Source organism: Herpailurus yagouaroundi, unplaced genomic scaffold, assembly GCF_014898765.1.
Source record: "Herpailurus yagouaroundi ecotype Mexico unplaced genomic scaffold, PumYag 186, whole genome shotgun sequence".
Lineage (NCBI taxonomy): Eukaryota > Metazoa > Chordata > Mammalia > Carnivora > Felidae > Herpailurus > Herpailurus yagouaroundi.
The window spans coordinates 10,694,572-10,716,613 of NW_024412417.1; the positions used below are offsets into that span (position 1 = coordinate 10,694,572).

General features: G+C 39.0%; 1 protein-coding gene across 10 annotated transcripts in view; it reads left to right on the forward strand.

Annotated features, from left to right (window-relative positions):
* The first annotated feature begins 561 nt into the window (after positions 1–561).
* The window catches only part of VPS13B (vacuolar protein sorting 13 homolog B), a 795,663-nt gene continuing 774,182 nt past the window's right edge, over positions 562–22,042 (forward strand). For 3 of the 10 annotated variants that reach the window (XM_040494094.1, XM_040494093.1, XM_040494095.1), the window contains exons 1-2: positions 586–831; positions 1,265–1,443. In XM_040494094.1, coding sequence (XP_040350028.1) covers positions 1,297–1,443 — 147 coding nt within the window. In that variant the 5' untranslated portion in view covers positions 586–831; positions 1,265–1,296. Of the gene's footprint in view, positions 832–861; positions 957–980; positions 1,158–1,264; positions 1,444–22,042 lie in introns of those variants that run through there. The other 7 variants (XM_040494097.1, XM_040494098.1, XR_005796430.1 and 4 more) reach the window with 5 other exon arrangements.

Consider the following 22,042-nt stretch of genomic DNA (forward strand, 5'->3'; position numbering starts at 1 on the left):
GTTTTATATCCTTCCTTCAGATATTCCCTCGAGTTTTCGAAAGTCCCACATCAGACTGCAACCCAATAATAGTTCTTCACGATCTTCTTTTTAGCCATTCCTTTCCCACCCGCATCAGCAAAGTTAGGCATACTCAACCACTGCTTTGCCAAAGAGCGCGAGGGTTTGTCCACACGTTTGGTCAAAATGCATTCCCCTAAATTACACATCCTAATTCCTTTAACTTTCCACTTTTCCTCCAGCAAGTGAACCTCGGATCGAAATTTAAATCTGCCCCCGCCTGCAACACCTCGCTGCTCCTACCTGCGGCCTTCTCGCTATTGCCCTGCCTACTGAACCCAAGTTCCTCTCCCCAGGCGATCCGTTTCCCAAGAAAAACAAAAGTCACTTGTGTTTTCGGGGCTTTGGTACCCGCTTTCTTCCTCCTCATCCGACCAGAGGCCCTCCGTACTTCCCTACACATACGCGACCTCAACCTCCCGCAGCCGCTTTGCCTCGGAGCGCCACTTCCGGATAGCCGGTGTATCCTCTTTACCGGTCCGCCCACCTCCCCCGCGCATTTCCTAGAGCTTTGTCTTGAAACGCTGGCGGGGTCTGAGCAGGGACCAGGCTAGCCCAACACGAGAGGTCTCCAAGAAGACGCGCCGAGTGGCTGCTACAGCCTGGGAGCTCCGGCCCCGCTGCGGAGTCGAGTGGTGGTGGTGGCGGGACAGTTTGTTTTGAGCACCGAAGGGGCAACACCCGGAAGTGGCTCCGTATCGGAGCTGCGCCGCCGCCGGGGGCGGGTGCCGGGTACCGGGAGGTGGAGGGGACGCCACAGTACTTTTTGGCCTAAGTGTCAGCGGAGGGTGCGGTACGGCCCCGGGGCGGGAGCCGGCCTGGTTCCCGTCCGAGTTCTACGGTGGTAGATCCGGCTGGGTTCCTGGAGGCGAGGGCCTCGTGGGACAGCTGTGCTGGTGAGGATTTGTGGCGGCCAAAGGGGATCCCGCTCGCTTCATTCTCCCACTCCAGGGGATTCGCTGTCTTCAGTTCAACCCTATTCCTCCCACCCTTCGCCAGGCGAGTTGAGGGGAGTTGTACTAGCGAGGAAGTGGCAGTTGGAGGAGAGAGTCCACTCGTTTTTTTCGGCTTCTGGGAGGAGGCGAGCGGCTGCGTTGGTGGGGACTGTTGCTTTTCGGCCTTTTCAACCCCTCCTGAGAAATGCTTTTTCTTTGGCTGCACCACCGACTCAGTAACTTTTCATGTTTGCCTTTACCCCCTTCAGCTTCTGACTTTGACTCCTCTGCACCTTAAAAGATGCTGGAGTCCTATGTGACTCCAATTTTAATGAGCTATGTGAATCGCTACATCAAGAATTTAAAGCCGTCAGATCTACAGCTTTCACTATGGGGTGGAGACGTGGTTCTCAGCAAGCTCGAGTTAAAGTTGGATGTGCTGGAACAGGTAAGCTGTGTAGCTGTCATTACCTGGAAACATTTACAGCTTGTTTAGGAATTCTCCTGCACTTCGGCTTTATGCTTTAAAAGCTTAAATTTTCTGTTAAAGTATTCTGGGTTACCCTGAAACTACAGACCTTCTTTTACGGAAGTTTTTTTTTTTTTTTTCATGGTTTGTTACTAGTGATGGTTTGTTAGAATTGGATTCCCAAAAGGTGCCTCAACAAATAGGAAAACAGTTTCATTGTGCTTGTCGGAATTGTTCAGTCTGCTTACCTAGTTCTCAAGCATTACCGGACAGGCTAATATACATTGCTAAGATTGTGAATGAAGCTGGAAAATATTACATTGCCATTCTCTTTTGGGGAATGGAAGGGTCTGAAAGATAGCAAGAAAGTGCTGCCTCTTAAGTAGGAAAGATGACATTATCTGTGGCATCTTCAGAGAATTGAGTAAACCCAAATTGAGAATGCCAGCAAAATTAAAAACTTTCTTACTCACTTTTTAGGCTTTTTTTCTGTTAGCTTGAGGTTGGTCTGATGTAAATGAACTGTAATTTAAAATTTCATATATTAATTCATTGAGTTCATTTATTACTAACATGCCAGGCAACTCTCTTAGGCCCGGAGATACAAAAATTATCTGTGGAAACTCAGAAGAGCCAGACCAACCGCTTTGTAGGAGATAAGGGAAGTCTTTTTTTTTTTTTTTAAAGCGTTAGTAAGGGATTTTATTTTATTTTTTAAATTAAAAAGTAAAAATATCAATAAATATTAGAAATTCAAATCATATGCAAAAACTATTAAGTAAAAAAAAATGAAAGTCTACTCCCACTATCTAGGGCTGTCCACTATTAATATTTTTATTTGGGTGTTTCCAGACATTTTCCTATGCACGTATCAATGCAGGTATCATCATGCATAGGAGATAAGGGAAGTCTTAATCTGATGGTGAAAGTTAATAATTTTTATATTCCACTCTTCCTGTATTATTGAGTAATCTAGAGTTATCACTAAGAAATAATACTCTTGGTTCCTTCCCTTTCTCTCCAAGTTTATCTTAATATCTTCATTTTTTAAAAGCACAAGTCCTAAGTATATAGCTCAGTTTTTATGTATGTATACACCTGTGTAACTGCTATCTCAATCAAGAAATAGAATATTCCCTGGGCACCTGGGTAGCTCAGTCAATTGAGCGTGGGACTCTTGATTTCGGCTCGCGTGGTCTCCTTGTAGGATCGAGCCTCCCCTACCATCTGGCTGGAGCACTGAGCCTGCTTGCGATTCTTTCTCTGCTCTTTCCCTGCTCGGGTGGGCTCCCTTTTCCTCAAAATAAAGAAATAAACATTAAAAAAAAAAAGATACAGAATATTTCCTGCACACTGCATGGCTCCCCTTTGCAAATCAGTAGCCCTATCCCTAAAACAGGTGACTATTATTCTGACTTATATATACACAGAGAAATTTACCTGTTCTTGAACCTTAATGAATTGGAATCACATGTGTGTGGCTGTTTTTGTTTGACCTTATGGTTAAGGTCTACCCATGCTGTTGCAGGAGCTATAGTTCTTTGTATTGCTTTGTAGTATTCCATTGGCTAACGATTCACAATTTATTTTTCCATTGATGTACATTGGGATGCTTTCTACTTTTGGCTATTATGAAGAAAGCTCTTGTGAACATTCTTGTACATGTGTTTTGGTAGACAATTTCCCTTAGGTGTATACTTAGGGTGTGTGTGTGTGTGTGTGTGTGTGTATGTATATATATTGAACTTTGACAGATACTGCCAAATAGTTTTCCAAAGTGGTTTTATTAATTTACATTCTCACCAACAGTGTATGAGAGGTCCAGTTAGTTTGAATGTTTGCTATTACTTCGTATGTTTGTTATTTTAATTTTAGCCTTTCTGGTGGGTGTGTAGTGGTATATCAGTTTAAATTTGCATGTCCTGGGACACCTGGGTGGCCCTGTTGGTTAAGCATCTGACTTGGGCTCAGGTTATGATCTCACTGTTAGTGCGTTCGAGCCCCACATCAGGCTCTGTGCTAATAGCTCAGAGCCTGGAGCCTGCTTTAGATTCTGTGTCTCCCTCCCTCTCCACCACTCCCCTGCTTGCACGTGCTTTCTCCTTCTCTCTCAAAAATAAATAAACATTAAAAAAATTAAAAAGAAAATTGCATTTCCCTAATGACTAATGATGTTGAGCACATTTTCATATGCTGCTTATGGCTATTTGGATATACTTCTTTGTAAAGCCTTTATTCTTTCGCCTTTTTAAAAAATTGGGGGCGCGCCTGGGTGGCTTGGTCGGTTAAGCGTCCAACTTCGGCTCAGGTCATGATCTCACGATCCGTGAGTTCGAGCCCCGCGTCGGGCTCTGTGCTGGCAGCTTGGAGCCTGGAGCCTGTTTCGGATTCTGTGTCTCCCTCTCTCTCTGCCTCTGTCTCTGTCTCAGAAATAAATAAACATTAAAAAATTTAAAAAATTGGGTATTTTTTTTTTTAATTGACGTGTGGTGGTTCTCTACATATTTTGGAAATGAGTCCTTTGCCAAGTATGTTTTGCAGTATCTTCTCCCAGTCTGTGGCTGGTCTTTTTAGTCTCTTAAAGTTATCTTTGGGTGAATAGAAGTTCATAATTTAATTGAGGTCTAAGTTTTCAGTCTTTTCTTTTGTGTTTAAGAAATATTTACTGGGGCGCCTGGGTGGCTCAGTCGGTTGAGCGTCCGACTTCGGCTCAGGTCATGATCTCGCGGTCCGTGAGCTCGAGCCCCACGTCGGGCTCTGTGCTGACTGCTCAGAGCCTGGAGCCTGTTTCGGATTCTGTGTCTCCCTCTCTCTGACCTTCCCCTGTTCATGCTCTGTCTCTCCCTGTCTCAAAAATAAATAAAACGTTAAAAAAAAATTAAAAAAAAATATTTGCTTATTCCAGGAACATGAAGATATTCTCTTGTTTTCTTTGTGTTTTTTCTTTTGTGTGTGTGTGTGTGGGGGGGGGGGGTATTTTTATTTGAATCACCCCGTACTCATCATGATGAGTGCAGTCCTTAATCCCCATCACCTATTTCACCCATCCCCTCCCCCCTCCTCTGGTAACAATTACTTTATTCTTGATAGTTAAGAGTCTGTTAATTGGTTTGCCTCTCTTTTCCTTCTGTGCTCCTTTTTGTTTCTTAAATTCCATATATCAGTGAAATCATATAGTATTTGTCTTTCTCTGACTTATTTTAATTAGCATGATATACTCTAGCTTCATCCATGTTATTGCAAATGGCAAGATTTCATTCTTTTGATGGCTGAGTAATATTCCATTGTGTGTATACACACACACATCGCTTCTTTATTCATTCATCTATTTACAGACATTTGGTCTCTTTCCATAATTTGGTTATTGTTGATAATGCTGCTATACCTATCAGGATGCCTGTATCCCTTTCCCTGATGATGAGTGATGCTGAGCATCTTTTCATGTGCCTGTTGTCCATCTGTATGTATTCTTTGGAGAAATGTCTAGTCATGTGTTCTGCCCATTATTTAATTGGATTATTTATGTTTTGGGTGTTGAGTTTGATAAGTTCTTTATAAATTTCGGATGCTAACCTTTTATTGGATGTCATTTGCAATCTTCTCCCCTTCTGTAGGTTGCCTTTTAGTTTTGTTGATTGTTTCCTTCACTGTGCAGAAACTTTTTATTTTGATGAAGTTCCAATAGTTGATTTGTACTTTAGTTCCCTTGCTTCCGGAGACTTATCTAGAAAGAAATTGCTATGGCTAAGTCAAAGAAGTTACTGTTGCATTCTCTTCCAGGATTTTTATGTTTTCAAGTCTCACATTTAGGTCTTTAATCCATTTCGAATTTATTTTTGTGTATGGTATAAGTAAGTGGTCCAGTTTCATTGTTTTTGCATATTGCTTTTTGTTTTCTTTTAGAAGCTTTATTTTCTTTGATTTATCCAAATTAATTTTTCTATAAGTGTGAAGTAGAGGTTAAGATGTACCTTTTTTTCTTTGATAATCAGTTGATTCACACCACTTGTTGAACCATTCTTTTTCTATTGAATTGAAGTCTTAGTTGCAAATCAGGTTGTCAAATGTATGTGGATTTATTTCTGAACTCTGTATCTGCTCTGTAGCCCATTAGTCTATTCTTGTGTCACTACCATACTGACTTTTACAGTACATTTTGGTATCTCATAGTGTATTTTGTGTAACTGTTCTTTTTTCCTTGTCATAACTGTTGTAAGTCCTTTGCATTTCCATATACGTTTTAATTTCAAATTGTAAATTTTAGAATTAATTTTCCTCCAAAGGGGAAACCCACTGACATTTTTGTTGCGATTACATCAAATCAGATTACTCTGGGAGGAATTAACCTTAACACATATTTTGTTGACATAGTGAGTTTTTAAATCCATGTACAGAACATTACTTTGTGTATTTTTAGGTCCTCAATTTTTCTCAGCAATGATTTGAAGTTTTCTGAGTAGCATTGCACATAAATCATTAAACATGATCTTTTGTTATAAGCAGCATTTAAAAAATTTTTCGTTTTCTAAAATACAAGTCAAAACCACAACGAAGTACCACCTTCTACCTGTCAGAGTGGCTAAAATTGATAACTCAGGAAGCAACAGATGTTGGCAAGGATGTAGAGCTAGGGGAACACTTTTGTGCTGTTGGTGGGAATGCAAACTGGTGCAGTCACTCTGGAAAACAGTATGGAGGTTTCTCAAAAAATTAAGAATAGAACTATCTTATGACCCAGCCATAAAAACTAGGTATTTATTCCAAAGGATACAAAAATGCTCATTTGAAGGGGCACATGCACCCCAATGTTTATAGAAGCACTATCAGCAATAGGCAAATTACAGAAAGAGTCCAAATGTCCATTGACTGAATAAAGGAGATGTGTTATACACACACACACACACACACACACACACACACATACATACATACATATAATGGAATGTTACTCAGTGATCGAAAAGAATGAAATCTTACCATTTGCAAGAACATGGATGGAAGTAGAGTGTATTATGCTAAGTGAAACAAGTCAGTCAGAGAAAGATAAATAGCATATGATTTCATACATATGTGGAATTCAAGAAACAGACGAACATAGGGGAAAGGAAGGAAAAATAAGATAAACAGAGAGGGAGGCAAACCATAAGAGACTTAAAAACAGAGCACAAACTGAGGCTTGCTTGAGGGATGTGGGTTGGGGGAATGGACTAAATGGGTGATTGGCATTAAGGAGGGCATGTTGGGATGACCACTGGGTGTTATATGTAAGTGATGAATCATTAACTTCTGCTGAAATCATTATTACACTGTATGTTAACTTAGATTTAAATAAAAATTAAAAAATTATTTTCTAAGTATGTTATCAGTACTCAGAAATACAGTTGTTTTAGTATATTCACCTTCCATCCATTGGCTTTTCTGACTTGTCTAACAGTTTTTGGTCTTTTCTTTTGGATTGCCTATGTACACAGTCATGCCATTTGCAAATAGTGACAGTTTTACATCTTTCTTTCCAGTGCTTGTACCTTTTATTTCTTTATTGCACTGTGGGGTAGAAAATTAACATTCTTCTTTGTTCCCAACTTCAGCAGGAAAGTGCTCAGTATTTTACTATTGAGCATGTTACTAGCTATAAATACTCTTAAACGTAAATACTTTTTTGTTCTTCCTTTTTACAAGTTTTTTAAAATCATGAATGGATTTGAATTTTATCTAATAGTACATTTAGTGTAATTGAGATTACATTTTAGTACATTTTCTTTTATTCTGTTAATGTGATGAATCACATTGAGTTTTAATTTTTTAATTTTTATTTTTTTTAGTGTTTTTTTTTTTAAAGAGAGTGCAAGCACTAGTGGGGGAGGGGCAGAGAGAGAGAGGGAGATGCAGAATTGGAAGCAGGCTCCAGGCTCTTAGCTGTCAGCACAGAGCCCGATGCAGTGCTCAAACCCATGAACTGTGAGATCATGACCTGAGCTAAAGTCAGACGCTTAACCAAGTAGGGCACCTAGGCGCCCCACATTGAATTTTTATATGGAGTTTGCATTCCTTGTATAAAACCCATACTTACTATATATTAACCTTTTTATATGTGGTTGGTATTGATTTGCTAAATTCTGTTTAGTTTTTGTTTATTTTTTAATGTTTATTTTATTTTTTTTAACATGAAATTTATTGTCAAATTGGTTTCCATACAACACCCAGTGCTCATCCCAAAAGGTACCCTCCTCAGTACCCATCACCCACTCTCCTATCCGTCCCACCCCCCACCAACCCTCAGTTCTCAGTTTTTTTTTTTTTTTCCAACGTTTATTTATTTTTGGGACAGAGAGAGACAGAGCATGAACGCGCGAGGGGCAGAGAGAGAGGGAGACACAGAATCGGAAACAGGCTCCAGCCTGTGAGCCATCAGCCCAGAGCCCGACGCAGGGCTCGAACTCACGGACCGTGAGATCGTGACCTGGTTGAAGTCGGACGCTTAACCGACTGCGCCACCCAGGCGCCCCTGTTCTCAGTTTTTAAGAGTCTCTGTGCTTCGGCTCGTTCCCTCTCTAACCTCTTTTGTTTTTTTCTTCCCCTCCCCCATAGACTTCTGTTAAGTTTCTCACGATCCACCTAAGAGTGAAAACGTAAGGTATCTGTCTTTCTCTGTATGACTTATTTCACTTAACACTAGCCAGTTCCATCCACGTTGCTACAAAAGGCCGTATTTCATTCTTTCTCATTGCCATGTGGTATTCCATTGTGTATATAAACCATAATTTCTTTACCCATTCGTCAGTTGATGGACATTTAGGCTCTTTCCATAATTTGGCTATTGTTGAAAGTGGTGGTATAAACATTGGGGTACAAGTGCTCCTATGCATCAGCACTCCTGTGTCCCTTGGGTAAATTCCTAGCAGTGCTATTGCTGGGTCATAAGGTAGGTCTATTTTTAATTTTTTGAGGCAACTCCACACTGTTTTCCAGAGCGGCTGCACCAGTTTGCATTCCCACCAACAGTGCAAGAGGATTCCCGTTTCTCCACATCCTCTCCAGCATCTATAGTCTCCTGATTTGTTCATTTTAGCCACTGTGACTGGCGTGAGGTGATAGCTGAGTGTGGTTTTGATTTGTATTTCCCTGATGAGGAGCAACGTAGAGCATCTTTTCATGTGCCTGTTGGCCATCTGGATGTCTTCTTTAGAGAAGTGTCTATTCATGTTTTCTGCCCATTTCTTCACTGGATTATTTGATTTTTTGGGTGTGGAGTTTGGTGAGCTCTTTATAGATTTTGGATACTAGTCCTTTGTCTGATATGTCATTTGCAAATATCTTTTCCCATTCCGTTGGTTGTCTTTTAGTTTTGTTGATTGTTTCCTTTGCAGTGCAGAAGCTTTTTATCTTCATGAGGTCCCAGTAGTTCATTTTTGCTTTTAATTCCCTTGCCTTTGGGGATGTGTCGAGTAAGAGATTGCTGCGGCTGAGTCAGAGAGGTCTTTTCCTGCTTTCTCCTCTAGGGATTTGATGGTTTCCTGTCTCACATTCAGGTCCTTTATCCATTTTGAGTTTAGTTTTGTGAATGGTGTAAGAAAGTGATCTAGTTTCATTCTGCGTGCTGCTGTCCAGCTCTCCCAGCACCACTTATTAAAGAGACTGTCTTTTTTCCATTGGATGTTCTTTCCTGCTTTGTCAAAGATCAGTTGGCCATACATTTGTGAGTCTAGTTCTGGGGTTTCTATTCTATTCCATTGGTCTATGTGTCTGTTTTTGTGCCAATACCATGCTGTCTTGATGATGACAGCTTTGTAGTAGAGGCTAAAGTCTGGGATTGTGATGCCTCCTGCTTTGGTCTTCAAAATTACTTTTGCTATTCATTGTCTTTTGTGGTTCCATACAAATTTTAGGATTGCTTGTTCTAGCTTTGAGAAGAATGCTGGTGCAATTTTGATTGGGATTGCATTGAATGTGTAGATAGCTTTGGGTAGTATTGACATTTTAACAAAATTCATTCTTCTAATCCGTGAGCATGGAATGTTTTTCCGTTTCTTTATATCTTCTTCAATTTCCTTCATAAGCTTTCTATAGTTTTCAGCATACAGATCTTTTACATCTTCGGTTAGGTTTATTCCTAGGTATTTTATGCTTCTTGGTGCAGTTGTCAATGGGATCAGTTTCTTTGTCTTTCTGTTGCCTCATTACTAGTGTATGAGAACGCAACTGATTTCTGTACATTGATTTTCTGTCCTGCGACTTTGCTGAATTCATGTATGAGTTCTAGCCGACTTGTGGTGGAGTCTATCGGATTTTCCATGTATAATATGTCATCTGCAAAAAGTGAAAGCTTGACTTCATTTTGCCAATTTTGATGCCTTTGATTTCCTTCTGTTGTCTGATTGCTGATGCTAGCACTTCCAACACTATGTTAAACAACAGCGGTGAGAGTGGACATCCCTGTCGTGTTCCTGATCTCGGGGAAAGCTCTCATTTTTCCCCATTGAGGATGATGTTAGCTGTGGGCTTTTCATAAATGGCTTTTATGATGTTTAAGTATGTTCTTTCTATCCCGACTTTGTTGAGGGTTTTTATTAAGAAAGGATGCTGAATTTTGTCAAATGCTTTTTCTGCATCGATTGACAGGATCCTATGGTTCTTTTCTTTTATTAATGTGATGTATGACATTGATTTGTGAATGTTGAACCAGCCCTGCATCCCAGGAATGAATCCCACTTGATCATGGTGAATAATTCTTTTTATATGCTGTTGAATTCGATTTGCTAGTATCTTATTGAGAATTTTTGCATCCATATTCATCAGTGAAATTGGCCTGTAGTTCTCTTTTTTTACTGGGTCTCTGTCTGGTTTAGGAATGAAAGTAATGCTGGCTTCATAGAATGAGTCTGAAAGGTTCCCTTCCCTTTCTATTTTTTGGAACAGCTTGAGAAGGATAGGTATTATTTAAATGTGTGGTAGAATTCCCCAGGGAAGCCATCCAGTCCTGGACTCTTATTTGTTGGGAGACTGTTGATAACTGATTCAATTTCTTCACTGGTTATGGGTCTGTTCAAGCTTTCTATTTCTTCTTGGTTGAGTTTTGGGAGTGTGTGGGTGTTTAGGAACTTGTCCATTTCTTCCAGGTTGTCCAGTTTGTTGGCATATAATTTTTCATAGTATTCCCTGATAAGTTCTTGTATTTCTGAGGGATTGGTTGTAATAATTCCATTTTCATTCATGATTTTATCTATTTGGGTCTTCTCTCTTCTTGAGAAGCCTGGCTAGAGGTTTATCAATTTTGTTTATTTTTTCAGAAACCAACTCTTGGTTTCATTGATCTGCTCTACAGTTTTTTTTAGATTCTATATTGTTTATTTCTGCTCCGATCTTTATTATTTCTCTTTCTCTGCTGGGTTTGGGGTGTCTTTGCTATTCTGCTTCTGTTTCCTTTAGGTGTGCTGTTAGATTTTGTATTTGAGAGTTTTCTTGTTTCTTGAGATAGGCCTGGATTGTAATGTATGTTCCTCTCGGGACTGCCTTGCTGCATCCCAAAGTGTTTGGATTGTATTTTCATTTTCGTTTGTTTCCATATATTTCTTAATTTCTTCTCTAATTGCGTGATTGACCTATTCATTCTTTAGTAGGGTGTTCTTTAACCTCCATGCTTTTGGACGTTTTCCAGACTTTTTCCTGTGGTTGATTTCAAGCTTCCATAGCATTTTGGTCTGAAAGTGTGCATGGTATGATCTCAATTCTTGTATACTTATGAAGGGCTGTTTTGTGACCCAGTATGTGATCTATCTTGGAGAATGTTCCATGTGCACTCGAGAAGAAAGTATATTCTGTTGCTTTGGGATACAGAGTTATAAATATATCTGTCAAGTCCATCTGATCCAAATGTATCATTCAGGGCCCTTGTTTCTTTATTGATCCTGTGTCTAGATGATCTGTCCATTGCCATAAGTGGGGTATTAAAGTCCCCTGCAATTACCACATTCTTATCAGTAAGGTTGGTTATGTTTGTGATTAGTTGTTTTATATATTTGGGGCTCCCATATTCGGCACATAGACCTTTATAATTGCTAGCTCTTCCTGATGGATAGACCCTGTAATTATTATATAATGCCCTTCTTCATCTCTTGTTACAGCCTTTAATTTAAAGTCTAGTTAGTCTGATATAAGTATGGCTACTCCAGTTTTCTTTTGACTTCCAGTAGCATGATAGATAGATCTCCGTCCCCTCACTTTCAATCTGAAGGTGTCCTCAGGTCTAAAATGAGTCTCTTGTAGACCGCAAATAGATGGGTCTTGTTTTTTTATCCATTCTGATACCCTGTGTCTTTTGGTTGGAGCATTTAGTCCATTGATGTTCAGTGTTATTATAGAAAGATATGGGTTTAGAGTCATTGTGATGTCTGTAGGTTTCATGCTTATAGTGATGTCTCTGGTACCTTGTCTCACAGGATCCCCCTTAGGATCTCTTGTAGGGCTGATTAGTGGTGACGAATTCCTTCAGTTTTTGTTTGTTTGGGAAGACCTTTATCTCTCCTTCTATTCTAAATGACAGACTTGCTGCATAAAGGATTCTCAGCTGCATATTTTTTCTGTTCATCACATTGAAGATTTCCTGCCATTCCTTTCTGGCCTGCCAAGTTTCAGAAGAGAGATCGGTCACGAGTCTTATTGGTCTCCCTTTATATGTTAGAGCATGTTTATCCCTAGCTGCTTTCAGAATTTTCTCTTTATCCTTGTATTTTGCCAGTTTGACTATGATATGTTGTGCGGAAGATCGATTCAAGTTATGTCTAAAGGGAGTTCTCTGTGCCTCTTGGATTTCAATGCCTTTTTCCTTCCCCAGATCAGGGAAGTTCTCAGCTATGATTTCTTCACGTACACGTTCAGCACCTTTGCCTCTCTCTTCCTCCTCCGGAATTCCAATTATGCATATGTTATTATGTTTAATTGTGTCACTTAGTTCTCTAATTCTCCCCTCATAGTCCTGGATTTTTTATCTCTCTTTTTCTCAGCTTCCTCTTTTTCCATAATTTTATCTTCTCACTCACCTTTTCTCTCCTCTGCCTTTCAATCCGAGCTGTGGTCACATCCATTTTATTTTGCAGCTCATTTATAGCAGTTTTTAGCTCCTCCTGACTGTTAGTCAGTCCCTTGATCTCTGTAGTAATAGATTCTCTGCTGTCCTCTATACTTTTTTCAAGTCCAGCGATTAATTTTATGACTATTATTTTAAATTCATTTTCTGTACATTGCTTAAATCGTTTTTGATCAGTTCGTTAGCTGTCGCTACTCCCTGGAGTGTCTTTTCAGGAGAATTCCTCTGTTTCGTCATTTTGGGTAGTCCCTGGGGTGGCGGGGAACTGCAGGGCTCTTCCCCTGTGCTGTCTGGAGTGACTTGAGTTGGTGGGCGGGGCTGCAGTCAGACCTGATATCTTCCCCCAGCCCACTGCCAGGGCCAGTCAGACTGGTGTGTACCTTCTCTCCCAGGGGCAGGTCTCACTGTGGAGTGGTGTGGCCCCTGTCTGGGCTACTTGCATACTGCCAGGCTTGTGCTGGTTCGATGGGTAATGGCGTATTAGCTGGGGTGGATTGGCAAGGTGCACAGGGTCGGGAGGGGGAGGCTCAGCTCGCTTTTCCTTCGGTGATCCCCTTTGGGAGGGCCCTGCTGCACCGGGAGGGAGTCAGACCTGCCACCGGAGGGATGGATCCGCAGAAGCACAGTGTTGGGTGTTTGCGTGGTGCAAGCAAGTTCTCTGTTGGGAACTGGTTCCCTTTGGGATTTTGGCTGGGGGATGGGCAAGGGAAGTGGTGCTGGCCAGCGCCTTTGTTCCCCGCCAAGCTGAGCCGTGTCCTCCAGGGCTCAACAACTCTCCCTCCCACTGTCCTCTAGCCCTCCCGCTCTTGGAGCAGAGCTGTCGACTTATAACATTCCAGATGTTAAGTTCCACTGGTTGTCGGAACTCACTCTGTCCGACCCCTCCGCTTTTGCAAGCCAGACTCAGGGGCTCTGCCTTGCCCGGAGGGCTGCCCCTCCACTGCCCTGGCTCCCTCCCGTCAGTCCGGGTAGTGCGCACCGCCTCCCCACCCTTCTTACCCTCTTCTGGGGGCCTCTCGTCTATGCTTGGCTCCGGAGAGTCTGTTCTGCTAGTCTTCTGGTGGTTTTCTGGGTTATTTAGGCAGATGTGGGTGGAATCTAAGTGGTCAGCGGACACGGTGAGCCCAGCGTCCTCCTACGCTGCCATCTTCTGATTAATATCGCTTGAGGGAGACTTTAAAGTAACATTCAGAAGGCTATTCACTGGACCTCTTTGACCTTTTCCGCAGCAACTTCTTTCTAGATACGTCTCTTTATCATTTTTTACTGGGTTGTGAAATATAGTGATCAGATGTCCAAGTTTGGTTCATAGAACAGCACTGGGTTAATGGCCTCCATTGTTTGGTCAGGGCGGGCCTGTCTTTGTTTATTTATTTATTTAAAAAAAAAAATTTTTTTTTTTAACGTTTATTTATTTTTGAGACAGAGAGAGACAGAGCATGAACGGGGGAGGGCCAGAGAGAGAGGGAGACACAGAATCCGAAACAGGCTCCAGGCTCTGAGCTGTCAGCACAGAGCCCGACGCGGGGCTGAACTCACAGACTGAGAGATCACGACCTGGGCTGAAGTCGGACGCTTAACTGACTGAGCCACCCAGGCGCCCCTGTCTTTGTTTATTTTTGACAGAGAGCATGAGCAGGGGAGTGATAGAGAGGAAAGGGTACTGAGGATCCTAAGCGGGCTCTGTCTGACAGCAGAGAGTCTCATGTGGGGCTCAAACTCAATAACTGTGACATCATGACGTGAACTGAAGTTGGATGCTCAACCTACTGAGCCACCCAGGTGCTCCAGTTTTGTTTTGTTTTTTTTTTTAAAGTTTATTTATTGTGAGAGAGAGCAGGGGAGGGGCAGAGAGAGGAAGAGAGAGGTTGAGAATCCCAAGCAGGCTCGGGGCTGCCAGTGCAGAGCTCTCTCACACACATTGTGAGGTCGTGACCTGAGTCAAGATTAAGAGTTGGACGCTGAACTTACTGAACCACCCAGGCACCCTTTTTATTTAGTTTTGTATCAGTTATGCTTATAAATGATTGTGGTCTGTGAGTTCTCTTTTCTTGTAATGTCCTTATCCGGTTTTGATTATCATAGATTTATTGATTCCACTAAATTATTTGCAAAGAAGTTCCTCTTTTTATAATATGAGTCTATGTAAGATATTTTTCCATTTTGGTAAAATATACATGCCAAAATTTACCATTTTAGCCGTTTTTTATTGTATGGTTCTGTGGCATCGATAACATTTACATTGTCGTACAGCCATTATTTTTTCAGTTTCCCAAACTGAACCTCTAGATCCATTGAGCCACTAACTCCCTGTTCTCTTTTACCAGCCCCTGGTAGGCAACCACCTAGAATGGCAACCACCATTCTTTTTGTTTTTATGAACTTATGAACTTGACTACTCTTAACCTTACAAATGGAAACTTGCAATATTTATCCTTTTATGACTGGCTTATTTAACTTATTAGCATGATGTGTTCAAGGTTCGTTCATGTTGTAGCATGTATAGAATTTCCTTCCTTTTTAAGACTGAATAATCTTAATATTCAGTCCATTAATAATAATGGACTTAATAGTCCATTGTATATCCCAGATTTTGTTCATTCATCCATTGATGTACATTTGGGTTGCTTCTGCCTTTTGGCTGTTGTGAGTAATGCTGCTGCAAACATGGATGTACAAATACCTATTTTTCATCCCTTTTAGTTTTGGATATATACCCGAAAGTGGAATTGCTAGATTGTATAGAAATTCTGTGTTTAAATTTTTGAGGAGTGCCTGGGTGGCTCGGTCAGTTTAGTGTGCAACTCTTGTTTTCAGCTCAGGTCATGATCTCATGGCTGTGAGAGCTGGGCCCTGTGTTGGGCTCCGTGCTGGGTGTGGAGCCTGCTTAAGATTCTCTCTCTCCCTCTCCCTGTCTGCCCCTCCCCTCCTCATTTTCTCTCTCTCTCAAAAAAAAATAAATAAATAAAAATAAATTTTTGTGCAATTGCCATACTATTCTCCACAGTGGCCATACCATTTTTCATCCCTGTCAGCAATGTACAAGGGCTCTAGTTGCTCACTGTCTTCACCAACACTTGTTGTTTTTGACTTTTTTTTTTTTGATTACAGCCATCCTAATGGGTGTGACATGGTGTTTCATTGTGGTTTTGATTTGCATTTTCATAATGCTTGCTGTTGAACATCTTTTCATGTGCTTAATTTGCTATGTGTATATTTTTGGAGAAATGTCTATTCAAGTGTTCTGCTCATATTTAAAATTGTGCTTTTTTTTGTTGTTGTTATTGGGTTGTAGGAATTATTTATATGTTCTGATTACCAGTCCCTTATCAGAAACATGATTCATGAATATTTTCTCCCATTGTGGGTTGCCTTCAAGTCTATTGATACTGTCTTTCAATGAAAAGTTTTAAATTTTGATGAAGTCCAACATATTTTTCTTTTGATGCCTGGGCTTTGTGTGTCCTATCTAAGAAATTATTGTCAAGTGCAGTGTCATGAAGCTTTTTGTTTTCTTGGAGCTTTATAGTTGTAGCTTTCCATTTAGGTCTTCGATTCATCTTGAGTTAGATCTTTATACCATATACAAAAATTCACTTCATTTGTTTCTATAAATCCAGTTTTACCAACACCATTTGTTGAAGTCCTTTCCCCATTGAATGGTCTTGGCACCCTTGAAGATCACCTGGCCATAGACTTGAGGGTTTATTTCTGGGCTTTCAATACAGTTCCCTTGGTGGTTTGTATGTTTGTCATTATATCAGTATCACTTTTTTTGGTTACCATAACTTTGTAGTAAGTTTTGAAATCAGAAGTGTGTAATCTCCAACTTTGTTCTTCTGTAAGTTTTTTAAATGTTAGGGAAAATGAGTCATGGTGTCGTGGGTCAGGAGTTTTCTCAGTTTGGAAAGTTTTAAATTCTTGATTTATTTTCTTTAGAAGATCTAGACTTTTTAGATTTTTCATCCTTTGTTAGTTTTGGTTCTGCTTTTCAGTGAATTTCTCCATTTCTTCAAAATCAGAGATCAGCAAACAATGGGCCCACTTTTTAAAGTAACATTTTATTGGAGCACAGCTGTTTTCATTTGCTTACATATTATCTGTGGCTGCTTTTGCAAACTAAAATGGCAGACGTGAGTAGATAGGACAGAGGGTGCATGGCTTGCAAACACTTAAAATATTTGCTATCTGGGCCTTACTGAAAAAGTTTCCCAGCCCCTGATCAAAATTGTCATATGTAAAACCATAGAGTTGGCTTTTTGGTCCAGTTTAAAGTTGACTCATTTTTAAAAAAATATCTAGGATCTGTTGTGATATCCTTTTTTCCTTTGTGATACTGGTGATTTGCATTTTCTTCATCAGTATTGCTGGAATTTTATTAATTTTATCTGCATAGAACTACGATTTTTCTAATTTTCTTTTTTCTGCTGTCTTTTGTCATGGAATTTTTTATTTTGGCATTTGTTTTCCATTCCACTTTCTTTGGAGTTGATCTTCTGTTGTTTTCTCTAGCGCCTGAGATGAAAACTTTGGTCATTGAGTTTTTTTTTTTTTTCCTTCTTCTTCTACCTTTTTCTGTTGAAATATATGCATTTAATGCTATAGACTTTTTTCCCTTTACCATCTATTTAGCGTTACATAACAGAGTTTTGTGTTTTTCATTATTGAAAAAATTTTTAATTTCCATTTTGACTTTGATCCATGGGTTATTTAGAAGTGTGTTGCTTAATTTCCAAACCTTTGGGGAATTGCTAATTATCTTTGTTACTGATTTCTAGTTTAATTCCAGTGTTGTCAGCATAGTCTCTATATCAGGTTAATCCATTATACTTTATGAATTATTGTATGGTCTGGTTTTGTAATTGTTCCATGTACAGGTGATTAAAAAGTGTGTATTCTGCAGTTGTTGCTGTATTTTTCCATAAATGTCATTTACTTCAAATTGGTTAATGAGTTCTTAAAATCTTGTAAATCCATGTGGATTTTCATGTGTGCTTGTTCTATCAGTTAGAGAGGTATGTTAACATCTCAACTATGATTATGTATTTATCTATTTTTCTTCTTAGTTTTGTCAACTTCCACCTTGTATATCTAGAAATTAAGTGTACACAAATTTAAGTGATCTCTTATTTTTCAACATACTTAAGAACCATTCTGAAATGTGTCCATCTTTCATGCTAGTCATTCTTGCTTTAGTCTTTTTAATCATACTGTTTTAAGAATTGCTTCAGTTGCTTACCCTAAAGATTACAAAATGCATATTTGACTTATTAGAGTCTTAGTACTTTTACCATTTCCTGAACAATCTTACAACAGTTTGACTGGATATGCCCTCCCACTTCCCTGCCTATTGTGGTCTTATTTTATTTTATTTTTTTCTTGTTTAGTTTGGGTTAACTTATTTAGTTTACCTCGGTTTAGCTTGTTTTTCTACTATTTCAGGTAGAAGTGTAGGTTATTGGTTTGAGGTAGTTCTTATAGGCATTTACAGCTACAAATGTCTTTAGCTGCATCCCATAAATTTTTGTATGTTGTATGTTCATTTAGCACAGATGCTTTCTGATTTTCCTTGAAATGAATGTGTATTTTTGCATTTGCTAGATGGAGTGGTTTATAGATTGCAGGCTTAATTGGTTGATAGTATTGTTCAAGTGTTCCATATCTGGATTGATTTTTTTCTTTCTATTGTGAGTGATTATTAAAGTCTACGATTGTTAAACTATTTTTCTTTTCTTTTTACTTTTGTTTGTTTTTGTTTTATGTATTTTGGGGTTCTGTTGCTATGCTCACATCTGTTTTACAGACCCCTGTATCATTATCAAGTATCTTGTGTTATCTTTAATAATTTTTTTCTCAAAGTCTGTTTTGTTTGATAAAATGTAATTACTCCAGCTGTACTGTGGTTGCTGTTTGCATTATACATATATGAATATATATGTATATTTGTAGGTTATATATGAGTATATGTGAATATATATATGAGTATATATATGAATGTATATGTGAGTATATATATGAATATATATATTTTTTCCCTAATACACTGAATTTTAATTGTCTTATATTTTTGTGTTGTTCATGCCTGGTACCATCTCTTTAAAAGTTTTACTGGCATGTTATTTAGCTTTAACTACCTCTTTTCAAATTTTATTTTGTTCATTGCAATTTCAGGCCATGACTGGGACAAAATTTTCACATTGGAAAACAGTCATATGAAAAACAGGGAGACGGAAACACTGCTGGAAACTAAGATCATAGAAATGAAAATACTGTGTATGCCTAAAAGACAATCTATACCATTTCCCTAAATAGCAAGAAAATGTCCTGATTTCAGGTATTCCAGGCAAGAAACTAGATCACATGACTTCCTTGGAGTCTAATTTACTGTTGTTGTTTTTTTAATGTTTATTTTTGAGAGAGCGAGAGTGTGAGCAGGGGAGAGGCAGAGAGAGAGAGGGAGACCCAGATTCTGAAGCAGGTCAGAATCTGTGCTGTTAGCACAGAGCCTGAGATGGGACTTGAACTCCTGAACCATGAGATTATGACTTGAACCTGAAACTGGACGCTTAACTGACTGAGCCACCCAGGCACTCCCAATTTCTGTTTTTTGATTGAGGGATAATTGACATAACAGTGTAATATTAGGTGTACTGCATAATGATTCGGTTTTTTTTTTTTTTTTTTTTTGAGAGAGCAAGTGAGGGGGGGGGGGGGGGGGGGGGGGTGGGTGGGAGGAGAGAGAATCTTAAGCAGGCTATGCACCCAGCATAGAGCCTGACATGGGGGGCTTGATCTCACTGCTGTGAGATCATGACTTGAATGAAAATCAAGAGTCAGATACTTAACTGAGCCACCCAGGTGCCATTGATATTTTTATATATTCCAAAAAGACCAATTACCCCAATAAGTGTAGTTAACATTTGTCACCCTATACATAGTTGACAATTTTTTTTTTTTGTAATGAGAACTTAAGATTTACTTTTTCAGCAACTTTCAGATATACAGTTCAGTATCATTAAAGTCACCATGCTGTACATTACAGCCCCACGACTTATTTATTACATAACTGAAAGTTTGTACCTTTTGGCCCCTTTCACCTATTTTGCCTCCCCTCCACTCTATCACTCTATGCCTCTGGCAATCCCCAGTGTATCTATAAAAAAAAAAATTATCTGTTAAAAACCTTTTTTTTTTTTAAATTGTCAACCTATTTTTGAATCCAAAGTATGTCTCTCTTTTTAAGTTATTTTTGTAGAGCAAGCACGTATGATTTGGGGGGGGGGGGAGGAAGAGAGAGAGAATCTTCAGCAAGCTTCACGCCAGGGACAAAGCCTGAACTGGGGCTTGATCCCACAACTCTGGGATCATGACCTGAGCCAAAATCTAGAGTTGGATTCTCAACCAAGTGAGCCACCCAGGTGCTCCTAAAGTATATCTCTTGAAGAGAACATGTAGTTGGATCATTTTAAAAATCCAGTCTGACAGTCTTTGCGTTTGTTAGAGTGTTTAATATTGCCACATTTAATGTTTTTAATCACATGGTTGGATTCCCACTTACCATTTTGCTATTTTCAATGTGTCTTGTGTCTTTTTTGTTTTTCTCATATTCTTCACTATTTTAAGTGTTTGAGAGAGAGAGCGAGAGCACAAGCAGGTGAAGGACAGAGAGAGAGCCTCCCAAGCAGGCTCTGTGCTGTCAGTGCAGAGCCTGATATGGGGCTCAATCTCACAAACCATGAGATCATGACCTGAGCTGAAATTGAGAGTTGGACACTTGTCTGAATGAGCCACCCAGGAGCCCTCTTTACTACTTTAAGTAGATATTTTTTAGTGTTTCATTTTAATTCCTTTAATTTTCACATTATTTTTTGTTCCTAGTAGTTGCTCAAAGGATTTCAATATGCATCCATTTTTTAACAGTCTACTTGAAATTAATGCTAAATTTGTTATATTAAAACACAAACTTTTTCCATTATAGCTCCATTTCTTCCCTCTTCTTTGTATTGTTGTCTTATGAATTGCATCTTTGTGTTATTCTAATTTCAATAGTACAATTTTATAATTATGTTTTAGGGAATGGCCTGTTACATCAGGAGAAAACTAGACTTATACTGTCCTTTAATAATTATCTATGTAAAATAACATTGATGCTTTTTGTGTGGATTTGAATTACCATTTGGTGTTCCTCCTTTTCAGTCTGATGAAATTCTAGTATTTTGTTAGCAATGAATTAGCAGAGTCTTTGTTTATTTGGTATTCCTTTATTTTGCCTGCACTTTTGAAGAATACTTTTGCTGGATATAGAATTCTTGGTTGACAGGTTTTTGTTTTTGTTTTTTGTTTTTTGTTTTTTGCTTTTTTAAATTTCCTCCTACTACCATCTTGCCATTATTGTTTGTAATGAGAAGTTAGCTATTTTTTGTCTCTTATTTCAAGATTTTCTTTTTGTGTCTGGCTGTCAACATTTTCACTGTGGTGTGTCTGGGTGTGGATTTTCTGTTTTTTTGTTTTTGTTTTGTTTTTTATTGCCTATTGTGAGTTTTTTTTAGTGAATTTTTGATTTAATTTATTGTACTTTTCAATTCCTTAATTTCCACTTGGTTCTTCTTGGTCATTTCTGTCTCATTGATATTTTCTATTTGATGAACCATTGTCTTATGTTCCTTGAATTACTTAAATATGGTTTCCTCTTTTTTTTTTAACATTTATAATAGATGTTTTGAAGTTTTTGTGAACTAAGTCCTTTAGTTGACCACCTTCAGAGATGGCTTCTATTTACTTTGTATACTTTTCATGTTTCATAATTTTTTGTTGAAAACTGAGCATTTTAGATAACAAGTTGTAGCAACTCTGAATTCTGATTTCCTCTATCTCTTGTGTTGGTTTATTTCTTCAGTGACTTGCCTGAACTACATTTGTGGTGTTGCCCCTGTAATGTGTGGCCTGTAAGGTTGATATTTTTCCTCTCCCCGTTCCCCAGTTCTTTGTGTTTTCAACTCTGGCTTTCTAGGGATTACCCTGGGTCACTATAACTTAGTCATCAGCTAGTGATTGGCTAGAGGCTTTTTAAACCATTGAACCAGTAAGTCTTTCACTCTTTGTCATGGGACATATGCATAGACTGGATAATGTTCTCAATTTAGGGAGTTTATAAGTCTGACCCATCTATCTATATATCAATATATGGATATATATATATATATATCCATATATGGACATATATATATACATCGATATATGGACATATATATACACACATCGACATATGGACGTATATATACACACATCAACATATGGACGTGTATATATAGATATATATAGATGTGTGTGTGTATATATATATATCCATATCTATATATTTTTAACTTACTGGATTTACACAGCCTCTTGGTCAACCATGAGTGAGTAGCTTGTTAGTTCCCTTTCCTCTGAGTAAGCACAATGGGGCAAATGCAGGTAGCTTTCCAGACTATCAGGGATATGTGAAATCATAGC